The sequence below is a fragment of the Halichoerus grypus genome, chromosome 11, assembly GCF_964656455.1.
Source record: "Halichoerus grypus chromosome 11, mHalGry1.hap1.1, whole genome shotgun sequence".
NCBI lineage: Eukaryota > Metazoa > Chordata > Mammalia > Carnivora > Phocidae > Halichoerus > Halichoerus grypus.
Window position 1 is genome coordinate 12,572,350 of NC_135722.1, and position 17,552 is coordinate 12,589,901.

The window sequence follows — 17,552 nt, forward strand, 5'->3', positions numbered from 1 at the left end:
TTTCGGAACATCTGACAGGTCTGGCTGGAAGCATTAAAAATTCATGTAGAAACTTGACCCCAGCCGGACCTTGGGTCTGCCACCTGGACTGTCCCTGGCCTGTGGCCTCTCAGAGCCTGGTGGGCGAATTTCCCTTCAGCAGTGGCCTGGAAGCCCCAAGTCTTTGTAGCTCAGAGGAGAGGGGTTCTCTTAGGGATTAGGGGTCTGAAGTCAGGTGCCAGCAGTTCCAAAAGCAGGGCTGAGAGCCCTCCCCGCTACTCTGAGTGTAAGAACCTTAGAGGCTTAAGGGCTTATAAACCCCATCATCTGGCGTCCTCCTGTTCCGCTCCCCAGGCGGGTGGATGGATGCTCACGCTCAGCTTACGTTGACTGGAGCCTGGCTGTGAGTCCCAAGGTGGCCAGTGGGGGGCAGCCATCTGCCTGGAGGTAGCCTGAGCCTGAGCCTTTACCATGGCTTTGAAGGACAGTCAAAGAACCCCCACTGATAACGTCAGAGAGGTGCAGACTGGGCCTCCGGGAAGGGGTCTGGAGTCTGTCATCTGAGGAGAAGGGGAGAGGCTTCCTAGTTCGGGGGAGATCGAGGAACTTTAGGGAGAGTTCAAAGTAGGTTTGTGGGTTGCAAGCGCATGATAACTGACGGCCAGCATGATGGAATCATTCTAGCTGGAGTGAAGATTTGGGGTGAGGCCATGAGAGGAAAGTCTAGAAAGGCAGTTGGTAACCGACTCTGAAGGATCTTTGATGGTCTGCTATGGCATTTCATCTTTAACCTGTAGGCAGTAAGGAGGCATTGTAGGTTTCTGAGGGACAGAAAAACACAATGCAAATTTTGGTCGGCTGAATCTGGCCACCATGGGCAGTGGGTGGGAGGGAGAGAGACTGAAGGTAGGAAAACCAGAGCTGGGTACTGCTATTTTCTTCTCTATTCTAGGCATGAGGTAATGAGGAGATGGAGCAGGGAGGTGGTAGGGGGAATGGAAAGGGAGGGATGGGTCGGGCCATGAGGGGACTGGGTAACTGGGCAGATTAGAGAGAGGAGTTAAGCACAGCACGCCTGGGGGGCTGGCAGACAATTCAGGTCGTGGGTCCACTCACAGAACGAGGCAGGTGAATGAGCTTTGTTTTGTTCAGGGGTGGGGACTCTCGGACAAATCCCTTCCCCTCTCTGGGCCTCAGTTTCCCCATCAGAGCACTGGTGGTTGGACGGGATGGCCTTGAAAGCCTCTCCTGTTTCAGGGTGTGAGGCTCAAGGCTATAAATCTGAATTGTCCGGAGTCGCTGGGGGTGGGGGGGCGGTTCGTGAGATCTCTGGAGGTGGTCTCTGTGCAGGGTCCTGCGTGCATGCATTTGGGGTGCATCTGCCTGTTTGTGGGGCCCGTGGGTGTCAGCTTGCCTGCACGTGCTCCACTGCTCCGCATTGTGCGAATGTGTGTGAGAGAGCGTGTGAGCGTGGGTGTGCACGTGATGGGCGTCCGTGGGTCTGTCTGGGCTGATGGTGGTGGAGGTGGGGGTGGTGGAAAGAGGCATTGCTGTGGGCTTCTTCCTGAGGCTCACACACTCCTCTTGCTTTCACTGTTCTGAAATAGCATCTGGACCGAAGGCCCATGAATATTTCACAACGATAATTCTGTGACCTGGACAGCCTGCTTCTGATTTCCCAGCATCCTCCCTCCCCCTGCCCAGTCCCCAGCAGCTCCTCCTCCATCAGAGCTCTTGCCCCCCATCCCGCTCGCTAGCCTCCCCAAAGCCAGCCTGACACAGGATCCCTGTGAGGCCCCAGACCCGGAGCTCCCCAGGTTCCTGATTCAGGCTCTTTTCACTGTTCCCCCACCCACCCCACAGTCTTATCCAAGGTCCACCTGCCTCAGGCCTTCATTGTCGACTCCTTCCCGTTTCTGCCTCCTCTTCTTGCCATCCTTCTGACTTGCCTGGCCAGAGTCACAGGATCTCAGCATCCCTGCTCTCTGAGCCCTGGCATCCAGGTCCCCTCTCTTTCCGTTCCCCCCACCCCCTGCGGTTAGATTCTTAATCCTAAATGTAAACCATCAAACTTCTCCCCAGTTGCTCTGATGAGGCTCACCCCTAACCTCTATCCCAAGTGCTTCTCAGTTGGGCTTTTTCCTTCCCCAGGCCTCCCTAGCCCTAACCCTAACACTCCCTTGCACACACTGGAAAGATGAGGCTTCAGATCATACCTCAAGCCAGCAGAGTACCCCAACTTGGGATTCATGTCCCTCTGGTCACCCTAGGGCCTTGGTTTCTCCTCTAATCTGCTTGCAGAACTGCTTCTTGACCTGGTCTGTCCCACCTCACAGGAGCCAAGGGAAAGAGACCATTGATCTCTAGGGTTGTTGCGTACAGCTGTGCAGGCTGTACACTGCACAAAGACACTCAGCCAACGGGGCAAGTACGAGCTGAAATTCAGCCTTAGGCTCTGCTTGCTGAGGTGTTTCTTGTGGTGTGGGGCTGGGTTCCCCTGAGGATGAGGTGCCTTTTTCAGATTTGCCTAAAGCCATGTTTGGGCTGGCTGTGACCCTGGATGTCTGTTATTTCTCCTTGCAGGGTAAGATGGGAAATGCTCTTCCTTCCTGAAGGAACAGGCCTGGGAGGGAGCCGTTAACCAGGCTGGAGGCCTTCCCCAGCCTCAGCTCCTCCGGCGCCAGACAACTCAGGGTCGTCTGCAGCTGCTTCCCGGACCAATGGGAGGTGAGGTAATGTCAGCACCCACTCTTGGCTGTCAGATTTCACCAGATTTCAATGGCCTGCTTGGGACTCCAGGGTCACCCCTCTTTCTCAGTCTTCAGCTTCTCATCATGGGGGAGCAGCTCTCCAGCCAGCAAGAAGCACTTTGGTGGCCTGGGAAGGATCCCCTTTCTCTAACCCTCCTGGCCCTGGAATCCTGATTGTTCTAAGCCCTCCTCCGACTTTTGAGGTCCTGAGCCAACAAATCTTACAGAAGAAGATAAAATAATAGAATTTTTTAATAAATTTTTTTTTTTTCCCAAACAACTTCTGTTGATCTTCACCACACAGGGGCCACGGTGGAGAGGAAAGTTCTCTCCAGGCACCCTAAAAAGTGTCCCGGGTAGACTTAGGAGAAAAGTATTCCTCCAGTGTCGGGAGGCTGAGGGGGGCTAGGATAAGCAGGGGCCTAGGGTTAGCCTGGCCCCAACTGAGGCATCCCTCCAAAGGGCTCCTGGGTGGGGCTCCCTTCCCGGGAGCTTCCAAAGGCTCTGCTGGTGGAAGATGCTCTGCAGACAAAAGCCCCCTCTCGAGTCCACGGTGGGCACTGGGAGAAGGGGTCAGCGGCTGCCTGGGGTGCCCCACCCCAGGCTTGGGGAGGGAAAGAGTTAATGGCCGGACTTGGGGAGAACAGGGCTGAGCCACCCGACGCGACCCCGTCCTCAGCCAGCAGCCCAGAAGGCAGGGAGAGGCAGCCGGTCTGTCCCTGGGGAGGGGACAGGAAGGCCGGGGCGGGACGGGGTAAGGGGGCGGGTGGCCCGAACCGCAGCTGGGGGCGGGGGCGGGGGCGGGGGCGGGGGCGGGCGGGGGACACACTGGCCTCTTCAGTCTCAGCACCGCAGTCAGAGGTGGTGGGGCGCCAGGAGCAGGAGGCAAAGCAGAGGGGTGGGCAGCCCGGCGGAGAGCGCCGGGCCGCGGGAGTCCGGGGGCGCCTGGCAGGCGGCGCCCGGGCACGTCTGCTCCCCCCGCTGGTCCTCGCCTCCGTAGCCCCCCCAGTAGTCGTCCTCCGTGGGCGCGTCCCCGCCCTGGCGCCCCCGCGGGTCTTCGGCGGGCAGGTCTCGGTAGAGGGTGGAGGGGTCGGCGGGCGGCGCCCCGGCCTCGGCCACGCCGTACAGGTGGTTGGACGAGCTGTTGCCGCGCGCGCGGCTGCCGGGCCGCGTGGGCGCCGCGGGCGGGCACGCCTGGAAGTCGGCCTCGCGGAGGGCGCGCAGGTCGCGGCCCTGGCGCTCCGGGGGGGTGGCGCAGGTCACGTCGGAGCTGGACACGCGCGCGCGCTGGAACCAGGCCCAGAGCGGCCGCGCGCGGCAGTCGCACGCCCAGGGGTTGGCGTTGAGCCGCAGGAACTCGAGCGCGGGCAGGTCGGCCAGCGCCTCGCCGGGCAGCGAAGCCAGGCTGTTGTTGAATAGGTAGAGGATGGTGAGGCGGCTGAGGCCGCGGAAGGCCGCGCGGTGCACGCCCTGCAGCCGGTTCCCGTGCAGCAGCAGCCGGTCCAGGCTGCCCAGGCCGCGGAACACGTGTTCCGTGAGCAGCCGCAGGCGGTTCCCGTGCAGGAAGAGGTGGCTCAGGTTGGCCAGGTCCGCGAACAGGTCATCCTGGGGTGGGGGCGGTGGGGGGCGGGGGGAGAAGAAGAGAGTGGTCCTCAGAGGCAGGTGGGGAGGAGGGGAAGGAGGGGGAGCATTGTGCTAGAATGGAAAGGGTTTGACGGTTTGATTTGGAGAGTTCTGGGTTCGAATCCCGCCTCCCCTAACCCATTAAGAAGTTAATGTGGGGAAAACAATATCGTTGAGGCCAGTAGTTCTTAAATGCTAGTGCTTTGACTCCCCTGCAGAGCCCTGCGTGCTGTGCCCACCCCCCCCCCCCCCCCGGCCCGGAGTTTCTGATTCAGCAGGTCTGGGGTGCGGCTGTAGGATCTGTTCCCAGGTGGTGCTGATGCTGCTGGTCAGAGGACCACACCTGGAGAATGAGCACCCCCGGTTTGCTTAAGCATGCAGGCTGGGCGCCCAGACTTCCTGACTTCAAATCCTGGATCTATCAGTACTAACTGCCACTCTGGGCAAGGCTCAGTATCTCTGACTCCGTTTCTTCAGCTGTAAGATGTGGAGATTAAATGAAGCAACATCTATTAAGTTACTTAGAACAAGATTTCCATGAGGTAGGCATTCGGTGGGTTGGCCACTGTTGTTAACTTGGCCAAGCCAGTAATCTCTCTAAGCCTGTTTCCTCATCTATAAAATGGGGATGAGTGTACATCCTCCTGTGTTGGTGCTGAGGATTAAGGAAGACAAGCCACACAAAGAGCAGATGGGTGAAGTGCTGGGCCCAGTGCCTGGCACATTGGGATTCAGTCCAATGAAGCCCACAGGCTCAGGAGTGAGAGCCCAGGGCTTCAGATCCAGCTTGCCCTCTTCCCAGCTGTGTTATTTTGGGCAAGTTATTCAGCCTCATCCAGTCTCAGTTTCTTTAGGATGTATAACTCAGCGGGCTGAGGGAGGGTTAGGTGAGATCATGCTGGAAGGATACGGCACCTGGTGGGCACATAGACGACCATCAATAAATAGTGGTTATTACGACAGTAGGATCTCAGTTACAGTTAGGTCCATCCCTATTCCTCTAACAGAGGAGCTGCCTGGGGCTCAAAAGGTCTGCTATTCTACTTCAATAGGATATTAGATGGGCCGGGTGTCAGCTCCACCCCCCAGAGGCAGCAGAGAGGGGAAGGAAGGCTGCTGGCTAATGCCCTGCATCACTGGCCCCCTTAGAGGGCTGTCCCACCTGCCTGCCTGGGGCTGGGGAGTCCCAGAATCAGGCCTTGTTAGTGCTGGAAGGATTTTGAATGGTGATTCAGAATTAATGGGGGTGCAGGAATAGGTATAGGTTTGCTTCTTGGTGGGGGGTAGCAGGCAGGGAGCTGGATTCTGCCTTTTAACCAGCTCACCAGTTTGGTGGTGGTTAGCCAGACTTGGGAGTTAGTGCTTCCGGGCCCACTGGCCCAGCCCCACTTTTTATAGAGGAGAGCACTGAGACCCAGAGAGACCAAGGGCTTGCCAGAGAGGGGCCCAGAGCCCCAGTACGAGGTCCTCCCCTCTGTGCAGGACATCACTGTGGTCAGCAGACTCAGAAGGTCTGGTTCTCAGGGATGAGAGCATCTGCTGTGTTGAAGCCTGCTCACTCCTGGGTCCTGTTTCCGGGCTGTTTCCCACCCTTTCCTGGCTGGGGGATGATCCCGCCCTTCCCACCCAGGAGCCTGGGTCTCAGGCTCTCAGGTGGGGGGAGGGCGTTGACTCCCAGCCCACACCCACAGCCTCCACCTTCCTGTGCTCCTGCGTTTTCTCGCCCCCTCCCATCTGCCTTCCGCCCTCTCCGCTACAGGAACTGAGCCTGCCAAGAACCCTCCTCTTGGCCACATTGAGATCCGTCCCCTCAACCTTCTTGGCTGTCTCTGACACCAGCGTTCTCTGCCCCCTGCTGCCACAACCCCATGCCCAGCTCAGTGGATTCTCTGCACGCCTGTGGCCTCAGCCTGTCCCAGCTTGGCCTGGTGCCCTTGTCCTTCTCTTCCTGGCCCCCAGGGAGTGCATTCTGAAACCCTTCCACCCAGACATCTAGTTAGGGTTTCCCTTTTTATGGAATGTCAGCCGTGGGGGGACACACCCGGAGATACCTGGTCAGGATCAGTATGCGGTGGGGGTAGAAGCAAAAGTCATCGGCACTCGGGACTTCCAGAGGTCAGGAAGGGAAGACCAAAGGTTCAGACGCCCCAGAAATTCAGGCACCTTTGATCCACAGCCCCAATTTGGGGGCTACAGAATCCTTTGATCTCAACCTCTTCTTCTTCCCCCTTTTCCCTCTTGCAAATGTCCTGGCCCTCCCCTCGCTGAGCCTCTGTCTGGGGGTCCATACCCCTCCCTTCATCCAAGCTGTTGCCAAATCCCACAGCCACTTCCTGGGCTGCAGCTCTCAAATCTGGGCCTTCCTCTCTCCCCGTTAAAACGTTCTCTGTGCATTAATAAGCTCTTGACTTTCACAGCCCTCACCCTCCCCACCCCGTGCCCCCTCCCTCTGGGCTGAGAGCGGCTGCTAAAGTCATTCACTTCCATTTCGAAAACCACATTTCCCTCACCTCCCCGCAGGTCAGTTCACAGCTCTCTGCATCCATTTGGAATCTCAGCGCAGCATCCCTGCCCCCCACCCCCACCCCAGGCCCCCATAGCATCTAGCATCCTGCTCTTAAGCTTGCCTCCTTCCACCTTCCCCACTCCAGTCTCTGGCACTTAGCTGCTGGGCTGTGTGACCTTGGGCAGCTCCACAAACCTCTCTGAGCCTCAGGTTTCTTCATCTATGAAACAAGGGACGTGAGACAGTTGATCATTAAGATCTAGCCTCATCTGATATTTATGAGTAAGTGAGTCCTGGAGTGTACCTCACTCATTCAACAAAGCTGTATTGAATGTCTGCTCTGTGCCAGGCACCCCCACTCACAGTGCTCACCAATCTCTGCCAGGTGTCACCGTCATTGTCTGCGTCAGAGCCCACACTGGGTGCCAAGCTCTTTGCTACCCAGATCCCATGTAGTAACTGAATCATCACAGCCCCACGAGGCAGATAATATTATTACGTCCCTTCCGGAGAATAGGAGAGGGAGGCCCCCAGAAGGCAAGTGACTAGCCTAGGGTCCAACAGCTATATGTGGTGGAACGTGGGCGTGAACTCTGGAGTCAGGCAGAGCGGGGCCCGTTTCTAGGCTGTGCTCCTAAATGGTTGGGTGACCTCGGACTGGTGCCTGGACTTCACCGAGGCTCAGTGTCCCCAGCTGTGGAGGAAATGATGCTTACTCTGAACGACACATTGTGCTGAGCCCTCTGCAAGTAGCATCTCCTTTAATCCTCACAACAAGCGTCTGAGGCACAGGTCATTTCCTCCGCTTTACAGATGGATCCATGGAGGCTCAGAGTGGTGAAGAAACTTGCCCAGAGCCACACAGCAAGCCAGAGGTGGGCCTGGGATTCACACCCAGGTCTGCCTGAGTACGAAGACTGCCCTTATGTACCATGCAGGCTGTCGTGATTGAAGGAGAGAGCTGGTGTTTCTATCCTCTGGTTCTACTTAAGTAGGAAATAAGCTCCTGGAGAGCAGGGACGCTGTTTTTGCTCACTTGAATCCCTGGCACCCAGAACACCGCCTGACATGTAGTAGGTGCTCCATAAATACCCACTGATGAATGAACGCCCCCTGGTACAGTGCCTGGCCTACAACAGACAGTCCTTGAGAAACTCCGCCCCACCCCGCCTCCACCTTCACCTTCCTCTTCCTGAAAAGCTGTGGCCCCTCGCCCCCTCCAAAGCTCCCGTCTCGGGAGCTCCATCTTCGGTCACACCTGCGTCCTGTGGATCTCGCCCCAGCCGCACGTTTCCTCACCTGCCTGTATCATCTCCTGGCCTGGTTCTCCCAGGCCAGCCCCAGGCAGAGGCTGGCTCGCTCTTTCTTCTCTACGAAGGGGCCAGGTGCGGAGATGCTCCCTCCCCGTGATACCCCGCACCATTCACACCGTGTGGTGCAGGTCAAGCACTTCCCGTTTCAGAAGGACCCCCCCACCTCCACCCCCTGCATCCACTCAAGGCCCCCTTTGCCCAGACCTTTCCTGAGCCCAGGTGCTGGCTGCCATTCGTGGCCTGAGAGACAAAGGGTCAGGTCATCATGACATGATTTATTCTGCACTGAACTACGTGCTTTATATTCACAAACTCATTGGCTTTTTATAGCCATTCTTTGTGGAAGGTCTTATTTTTATTTTTCCCATTTTATGGATAAGGAAACGGGGGTTCAGAATGGGGAGGGAACTTGCCTCGAGTAAGTCGGAAAACAGCAGAGCAGGGATTCAGACTCAGGCTCCCTGGCCCCAGATTCGTCATTCTGAACAACTAATTGTATCGGTAAGGAGGTCAGGGTGTCAGTAGGAGTCTTCCAACTACTAGGAGTAATACGATCATGATAGCGCCCGTATGGAGGGTGGCTCTGGGCTAAATTTTAAACCTTACAGAGCTTCTTGGATAAATGTCAAGTACTACCATGATTGCCATTTTATAGATGAGGAGAAATGAAGTTGGAGAGGTTGAGTCATTTGTCTGAAGCCATACAGTAGCCAGGATTTGAACCTCGGTCTGGCAGCCTCCAAAGAGTGTGCTTTCAAAGACCAGCCCACACTGCTGTCCTTCCTGCCCCCTGCCCCCGGATGGAGCCTGGGGAAGAGGTCTGAGGGACAGAAATTCCTGAAATGTCATCAGACCCCGAAGGCTCCAGTACCATGCTCTTCCTGGTTGTGTGGCCCCAGGAACTTCTGTTCCGTGTCCCTACTGCCCCTACCTGTCCCCTACTACCAGGCTGTTGGGAAGGTGAGACACGCAAGCCCCCAATCACACGGACAGTGGTTTAAGAGAGTTGATGTGTACAGGCCTTCTATCGGCAAAGTCTTTGGGGTCCCGGGCCTCCGCTTCCTCATCTGTAAGGAGACAACCTCCGAAAGGGCGGTAGGTGTGAGATGAGGTGGCTGAATATACTTTGTAAACCCTGAGGTGCTAGGCAAATTTAGGAAGCAAAGGAAAGGGAGGGAGTATTCTGGGACCCACTCGTGGCCTCAGTATCATCCATGAAGATGACCCAAATCTCCAGGATCAGGTCCAAGACGGGTCATTTCACCAAGGCCAATGTTAAATGAGGCTTGTTTCTCTTTTTAAAATAGTATTTTAACAAGCATTTATATAGTGCTTACCGTATGCCAAGCACTATTCTAAGTGCTTTACAAATTATTCATGCCCTGAACGCTTATAAAATCCCTAGGAGATGGGGGGCTGTTGCTGCCCCCGTTTTACAGATGGAAACACTGTGGCTCAGGAAGGTTAAAATTTGTCACACGCCTGTAAATGGTACCAAAGTCGATGTATAGTCCTTAGCACAGTGCCAGAAACACAGTGTGTCTCCTAAGTCGTAGTGGGCGCTACTGTTACCATTTTTTAGGCAGTAATAATGGCCATGACAGAATTTTCCAGCAGACTATGCGTTTTTCTTGCCTCTCTCCCCGACTAGAACACTATCTCCGAAGGTAGGGAGCTTTGTCTGTTTCCTTCACGGCTGTCTCCTCTGCAGCTAGCACACGGTGGGTGCTCGGTATACCTGTCAGGCTATTACCCTGTATCATCATCACTGTCAATATCAGCACAGACCTGGTGTGCAAATCAGCACATTGGTGAGACCAGGATGGGGAGGAGCAAGTGCCTTCCAGGCTTATGTGGGGGCGGGGCTGGGGGTGGGGGTAGAATTTGGAGTTCTTTGCCCCCTTCCAACCAGAGGCTGTGTAGCCCAGGGAGGAATTTCTTCCAGAGTGGTTTGGAGGGTGTGTGATTGCTTCCTGGGGAAACAGAATGGGAGGATCTGGCTGTCAGACAGTCAGCATAACAACAACAATAAACAATATTTAGATCAATGATGATAACAATAAATAGCAATTACTGTTATTCCTTCCGTTTCCAGAGCATCCATTTTCCAGCTACTTAACCGCTCTTTACCCTTTTCTTTTCCTTCTTCCCTTGCACAGGGATGACAGGTTTGGGGGGAATCTGGAAAGGATAGGGCTCCCCCTTGTCCCAATACCCAGTGAGCTGGAGAGAGGCGGAACCTTCCATGGGGGCATAATTACAGGGGCTCTGCCCTCTTGTTCCTCCTCCCCGAGAGGTGGGAGGGTGTAGGGGTGAGTGAGAAAAGCAGCCATTAAGGCCTTCCGGCTGGGTGCCTGGGGAAAGGCAGAGTCCCCCGAAGGCAAACAAGGGGGAAAGGAGGGATCACGGAAAGAGAAACGTACATACACCCAGACAGACATGGGGGAGTGTGTGGAGTGGGCGTGTGAAGGGAGACAGACAGAAGAGGCAGAAGAAGACAGACGGGGGAGGCAAGTTAGTGAAAGAGGCAGAGAGGGACAGAAAGGGATAGACAGACAGACAGACAGACAGACGGGCAGAGGGAGACAGATGGGGGGGTTGGAGGGTTAGGGAGCGAGGCCGCGAGGGACCCAAACGGGCATTGACAGGAAGCTATAAAGAGAGAAAATAAAGAAGAGCCCCTGGCGAGAGTGAGGGGGACAGAAACTTAGGAAAGGGGCGGGGAACTAGAGAAGCTTTGGCAGGAAGGGGGTCCCCCGGGGCCCCCCGGGCCAGAGGAGCCGGACAGGCCCGGGGAGAGCGGAGAGCGGAGAGCGGCCGGGACTGCGTGCGCATGCGCGTCCCGGGCGGGGCGGGCTCACCTGGAGGTGGAGCAGGCTGTTCTCCTGGAGGTAGAGGTACTGCAGGCTGACCAGGCCGCGGAAGATGTTGCCGGGCAGGCTGCTGAGCTGGCAGCGGTACAGATGTAGGGACTGCAGCCGCTCCAGGCCCTGGAAGGTGTCGGGCTCCAGAGAGCGCAGGTGCCGGTTGTCGCCGAGGTCCAGCTCCTCCAGGGCCTGCAGGTGGCGGAAGGTGCCCGGGTAGATGGCGGAGAGGTTGTTGGAGAAGAGCCACAGGGTGAGCAGGTTGGGCCCGAAGGTGCCGGGCCGCAGCGTGCGGATGAGGTTGTTCTGCAGGAAGAGGCGCTGCGTGCTGGGCGGCAGGGACAGCGGCACGGCGGAGAAGTTGTTGGCCTGGCAGCTCACGGTGGGCGGGGATGAGTAGCAGGTGCAGAGCATGGGGCAGCTGGGGGCCGCTGCGGGCAGGGCCAGGAGCATCAGCAGGAGGCAGGCCGAGTTGGGACCTGTGGGAGAGGGAGGCCAGGCGGGTCTGGGGTCGGGGGTGGGCCGCGGCCGGGCCTGCTGGCCAGGGGCCTGCCCACCCACCCCTAAGGGCAGCGGAGGGGTTCTGGGTGCAACCTCAAGGTTGCAAGAAGCCCTGGCCATGTCTGCTTTTTGAGGCTTCTGGTGTATTAAAAAATAAAGAAATGCCAAGAGGACACTGTGGAAAGCAAGGTTGAAAGCTGTTGGATGAGTGGTGGCCTTTTTTCATTGGTTTTCACTGTGGTAGGTTTGCCCTTGTAACTGTCAGGGCTTCTCCAGTTCCGGGTGCTAGGCCTGATGGTTCTCCGTTGTACGGGGCAGTCCTATACGATGTCTTATTTAGCATGTTTAGCAGCATCCCTGTCCTCTGCCCACTAGGTGCCAGCAACACCTGCCCCCTGGTTATGATAACCAAAATGTCTCCAGACATTGCCAGATGTCCCCTGGGGGGCGAATCGCCCCCATTTGAGAATGGCTGGAACTAAATTGAGAACCTTCGTGAATCTAAGGTCCGTGCAAAACGGCCCTCGGGCTGCCCCGGGGTCTGGCCTTGCTGAGCCCACCGGTGCCTGCAGCCCCCTCCCTCACCTTCCAGCAGCTTTCACCTTGGAAGAACGGGGGTCTGTCCAAGCTGGACCAAGTCACTTAAAAATAATATAAATATTTTTCGAAGTAACTTCTGAATGGCGGAAATCGTTCCGCCTTCTTATGATATGGATGGAGAAGCCGGCCCAGGGAGGCCCAAGGGCCTGGGGCTAAAGAGTTGTGTCTAGGCCCCCCTGTATCCCTGTGCTATAGTAGGAGGTGCAGGACCCACTCATCCATCTCTGTCCCCTGGCCTTCTTGCCCTCACTGCAGCTGATAAGCTTCTGGGCTGGATCTAGCTTGACCTCTGCCCTTTTTCCTGACTTCCAGGTGAGTCCTGGGATTTTCTCCTGGCAAGTTTGCTTGGGGAAAGGGAGGCCTACACCCCACAAACCAGGCAGTGACTTCCTGGGCACACATTGACCGAGAACCTTCTGCTTCAAGGAGTGTGGGCAGAGGGGAGGAAGACAGGCCCTTGGACCCAGGACCTGAGATCCTGGGGCTCTGTGGCTTTCAGAGACTCCAGGGGGAGGACGGAGAGTCTGTGGCTCTTAAGTGGTGCCTTGCGCTCCAGAGGTTGCTGTGTGTGACTGTGTGTGTGTGTGATCGTAGGTCCAGGTGTGAGCTGGGTGCTCTCTGCTTACAGTGCTGCTGAGGCTGGTGTGTGTGCCCCCGGCCCCGGCAGGTCCGAGTGTGGCACGGACGGCACGGATGCTCTGCTGTGCCTCCCGCCCGGGTCCAGGGGGGACACGCCCTGCGGGGTGTGTGTGGTGTTCCCGCTCCTTGGCTTCAGGCCCCTCCTGGTGCCGCCTGTCCTCCGCGTGTGTGTGAGTGCGGCCCCGTGCGTGTGTAGGCTGGGTGTGATGTAATAGCTCGGTGACACAGCGGCGGCTGTTCCGTTCCTTCACACCACCTCCGCATTTCTCGGCCCTTCTCACCCCTCCCCCGTGCGGCGTTTCACGATTACTTTCTCCTCCCGAGTTTTTCAGAGCCACGTGGGGTGGAGGGGCCTGTCTCTCACCCCTCATCCGAACCAGGCCGTGGTGGAGAGTGGGAGCGCAGCAGGGCACCCTGGGTGGGTTTCGTGAGGCCTGGGGTTTGGGGCTTAGAACAGGAGATTTCAGAGCTGGAAAGGTCCTCCAGGTTCATGGGACTCAAGTTCTTGTGCTATGCAGGGGACATGGGGGCTCAGAGAGGGCAAGGAACTTGCCCAAGGTCACACAGCAAAGTGATTGGGCAAGAACCAGAAAGGATTCTCCTGATGCCTGGCCACGACACTTCTGTTTCCAGCAGTCACCCTCTGAGCTTGCTTTCCCAAGGACTTGACACCAGAGGAAGTCAAATCCTTTTCTGATCATTAATCCCACCCCTGAGCCACAAAGCTCACGAGAGTGTGAGCTCTGAAGGCCAGCACCCCTCCAGCGGATTATGGAGCTCTTCGCTCCAGCTTCTAGGGCTGACTGGCACCCCAAAAGAGACAGAGGGAAGGATGTGTGATTCCAGAGCGCTCCAGAATCCCAGGGCCACTCCCTGGCCCCAGGGTCTCCTCTGGCCTGGGGGCCAAGCGTGCAGGGGCTGATTTACAACTCCTTGGCTCCCTGCTTGTCCACATGAGGGGGCTCCTCTCGTCTTTCCCCACGCCCCCTCTGGCCAGTCCCCACACCTACCCCCATCATGGCCCACCACCCCAAGTCGGAGATGGTGTTCCCTGCAGGCTCTCTGAGGAGGGGCCCTGAGCAGGGGCCCCCTCAGTGACAGCCGCAGCGTAACCGTGACTCTGTTGCCATTCCTTGCCCTCTCCGCCGGGCAAAGCAGCTGTAACCCAAGGAGCCTCATCCATAATTCAGGCTGCGGCTGTCACTGGAGGCGAGGAGGAGGGGAAGGTGGGGGGCTCTGGGCTTCTCGGCCCCCAGGCCTGGCTGGAGCGCTGCTGGGCAGAGGCAGTGGGGGCTGGCGAGCCATGCCGCTCTCTCCCTCCTCCGCGCTCAGTCCCTGCCCGGTGTGCGCGTGCCCTTTTCCTTCCCCACCCCCTGCTTCCCACAGCTCCTCACCATTGCTCCTTCCCTCCAGGCCTTGTCTTTTCTCCCTCCCTGAGGACCATACGTCCACTCCCAGCCCCCATCTTGTGACTCCCTGGCAAAGACTAGGGCAAGATGCAAAGTGTTGGAGCTGGAAGGGGGGGTACCTCAGTGGCCATCAAGAGCAAAGCCCCCTTATTTCACAGGCAGAGCCCCTGAGGGCTGGGGAGGAAAGGACCAGTTTCGGAGGGAGTAGCTCAGGCCTCCTGACCCGGATCTCTGACAGTCTGCCTTCAGTATCTTTCTTGAAGCCTTCATTTCGCCACTCACTCCTTATACAGGCTAAGGAGAGCCCCTGGTGACAGCCTCCCGCACCCTCTTGGCTCACCCCATCCTCTCTCTTTCCTCCTCTTCCTTTTTTCTAAAGTCAGCAGGTGATGGCTAGAGCCGCAGGGGAGCGCAGAGCAGGGATGGGCAGAAGCCCTCTGTTATTAAGCACCTACTGTGTACCAGACACTGTATTTGTGCATAGAGTATAACATAGTATAACCCTGTGGATTAATATTATTGCCCCCAACCTGCAGCTGAGCGGAGGGAGACTCAGGCACAGAGTTGCCTCAGGTCATGGAGTTAGTATAGACCGGATGAGTCCATGTCAGAAGAGACTCTCTGACCTTTCTTTGGGAGACCTCACATCATCCACAGAAACCACACCTGAGTGTGACAGTCACTGCCCTTGAGGTCAAGGGAGACAGAAAGTGCACCCAGGTGCACGGGGCTGGGCCAGCCATGATGCTGGAAGGGGTGAGAGCAAAGAAGGGACCCAGGCTCTCTGCAACTTTCCTCTTCTGGGCTCCAGCTTGTGGCTGCTCTAAGGGACGGCCCGTTTGGGAGTCAAAAAGGAATGACCAGTGTCCAGGAGATGTGGCTAGGATTGACCTATGGAGGGAGCGGAGAGAGGCCAGAATATGGTATCGATCCCGGAAGGCTGAGGTGCCCAGAGCCAAAAAGTATCCATTCACCAAGGGACCATCGTCAAGGACTCTGGACCAACACCCCGGAGTCCCAAGGCTCAGAAGCAAGGTTCTCACCCCAGGAACCACCTTTTAGTCCCGAGGCTCTGGTGAAAGAAGGAGCTTGGGGAGGAGGCAGATGCACTCTGGGTGGAGGGCAGGTGCCAGGGTGCTAACCCAACCGGGCAGAGGGGAGCCCTGGAAAAGGTGCTCCCTGAAAGGGGAATCGAGGGCTCTGGCTCTGAAGGAAGGACCCAGAGTCCCAGCTGAGCAGCCACAGCTCCACACCCAAGAGGCTGGGAAGGGCTGGGGCCTGGCAGGCAGATGCTGAGGGGGCAGGGGCTGAGGAGGTGGGAGCGCGGAGCAGAATGGAGGTGGTGGCGATACCAGTGACGCAGGGGCCTGGGGGAGCACTGATGCGGGTGACGGAGGTTCAGAGCTGCTGCAAACAGCTTCTCACTCTGCCAGAATGTAACACCCCAAATTAAGCAGCCACTGTGCTGGCGGTGGCTGGATCCGACGACGGCGACGACGACGGGGCCCAGAGATATAAATGGCAGCATGCAGCCAACCAGGGTACCCACCCTTGGAGGCGGCCGCCCCACTTGAATGTCCTCACCCTTTCCCCCTCACAGCCGCCCCCAAGGCCCAGAGCTCAGAGCCCCCCACCCGGGGCTGGCCCAGCAACCACTCCCTGAGAGAAGGGATGTGACAGGCAGGCGCTTTGGGAATGGAGGGCTTCCCACGTGGAAGTGGTTACCAGAAGCCTCTTTGTCTCATCCCTGGGCAGCCCCCCCCATCTTGTCCTCTTCCTCCTCCTCCTTCCTTCCCAGCTACATCCCCATCCACATCGGCCCCCAGCCTCTCTCCCCTCTGTGGTTCCCTGTCCCCAACCAGAGCGCTCATCCTTGACCCTCTTCCCGGCTCCTGACACCCCATCTCTATCCGCCATCCCCGTCCCTCTGGTTGTCAGGCTTCCGATCTTCCCACTCCCCTTTCCTTCCCAGGCCCCAGGGTCCCAGCCCTCCTCTTTCCCATTACCCACCCTGCCTTCCGGATTCTGGGTTCTTCTCCCTCGCCTTCTCTCCACCCCTCTGTGAATCTGGTCTCCTCTCTCCTTCTCTCTTCCTCCGTCCTCACCTGGGTCCCATTTCCCTCCATGCTTTTCCCGTCTAACCTTTATTCCTCCTCTCTCTCCCTCCCCTAACCACTTTCTCCATCAGCGACTGCTTCTCGCTCTCCCCCTCTCTCTGACCCCTTCCCCACCCCACCCCCAATCTGGTCCACACCCTAGTCTGTCACTCAGTCCGTGGAACTATCCCCCTTTCTAGCGCCCTCCATCTGTCTTCCTAAGCAGGGCCGTTTGGATTTCCCTCTGAGCCTCCTATCCACCCAGACAGCCCCTACCCACACCCCCTGTCTTCCCAGGTGACTGGAAAGTGCTGAGGCACGGGGCACGAGGAGTTGCTGAGTCGGCGCTTCCCCAGCCGGCCAGAGTCCTCAGCGTCCCCCGGAGCAGGTGGAGCCCGGGCCGGGTCCGCCTGCCCCAGCGTCCCCCCTCGGTCACGAGCTACCCGCACCTCCCAGCAGGCTCCGAGCCGGGTGCGCTCCTCCAGCCGGCAGCCCTGGGCGCGGGGGCGGGGCTCCGGGCTAAGCTCTACCCGCTCCCCAGGCAAACCCCCACCCCCACAGCGGCCCCACCCTCACGCCCTGGGGGGAGGGGGCACCCCGGCTCCCCTCCCCTGGTTGCCCTCCGCCCACCGGCGGGTTGGGGTCCCTACCTTGCAGCAGGCGCCCGAGCCCGGGCAGCATCTTGTCTCGACGCTCGGGGGAGGGGGCGGCGGGGGGAGGGCGCTCCCTCTAGCTCCCTGAGCCCGCCGGACGGACGGCGGGGACTCCGCGGGGCTCCGGGAGGGCCCGGGAGTCCCCGGGCTGTGTGGCCCGGCCGCGGCGCTCTACCCTGCGCCCCCCGGGCTGCGGGCCTCGGGAGGAGCCATCGGCCCCGACGGGACGGGGCGGGGCGCGACGGGGCTGGGAAGGCTGGAGCTGGCCGTCGACGCCCGGTGCCGGCGCCCCCCAGCAGCGCAGGCAGCGCGCGAGTCCGTCAGTCCGTCGGTCCGTGCGCCCCGGCTGCTCGCCGAGGGAGAGTGGGGACGGCGAGGATGCTCTTCCCAACCACCCCCACTCCTTCCCGCACTCGCTGGCTCCTCCCTCGCTTCCTAGCCAGCCGACTTAACCCTCTCCTGGCCACTAGGAGGCGGGAGCGGCTCTCTAGCCCCCTCCATCCCGGCCCCCTCCCATCCTTGGGGAACCCGGAGGACGGTGTTCGATCGCCTTCGCGGAGCCACGTTTCGAGAGAAATCCTTTCCAGGGGGGGAGGGGCGGGGCGGTGCAGTAGTGTGA

The 17,552-nt window shown here is 58.5% G+C and overlaps 1 protein-coding gene and 1 long non-coding RNA gene across 3 annotated transcripts; one reads left to right on the forward strand and one right to left on the reverse strand.

Moving 5' to 3' along the window:
* Positions 1 to 491: 491 nt before the first annotated feature.
* Positions 492 to 2,932, forward strand: LOC144379415 (uncharacterized). Of its 2 annotated transcripts, none has more exons than XR_013442334.1 (3): positions 492 to 603; positions 2,563 to 2,711; positions 2,798 to 2,932. It is a non-coding gene; the product is annotated as an uncharacterized LOC144379415 (long non-coding RNA). The 2 variants fall into 2 exon arrangements; XR_013442335.1 differs by lacking the exon at positions 492 to 603 and adding an exon at positions 809 to 938.
* Positions 2,933 to 3,158: 226 nt separating this feature from the next.
* On the reverse strand, positions 3,159 to 17,155 carry RTN4RL2 (reticulon 4 receptor like 2). The gene is made up of 3 exons (XM_036076572.2): positions 16,931 to 17,155; positions 11,033 to 11,514; positions 3,159 to 4,334 (listed from the first exon to the last, which is right to left on the reverse strand). The coding sequence occupies exons 1-3, from the start codon at positions 16,959 to 16,961 to the stop codon at positions 3,585 to 3,587; spliced, it is 1,263 nt and encodes a 420-aa protein (XP_035932465.1). The 5' UTR covers positions 16,962 to 17,155; the 3' UTR covers positions 3,159 to 3,584.
* Between the last annotated feature and the right edge of the window lie 397 nt (positions 17,156 to 17,552).

Excerpts from the sequence above, each read along its gene's own strand:
- RTN4RL2 (XM_036076572.2), bottom strand. The coding sequence starts at position 16,961 with ATGCTGCCCGGGCTCGGGCGCCTGCTGCAAG. Across the intron at positions 11,515-16,930 it reads GCTCGGGCGCCTGCTGCAAG|GTCCCAACTCGGCCTGCCTC; the intron begins GTAGGGACCCCA and ends CCTCTCCCACAG. Across the intron at positions 4,335-11,032 it reads ACAGCCTGCTCCACCTCCAG|GATGACCTGTTCGCGGACCT; the intron begins GTGAGCCCGCCC and ends CCCCCACCCCAG.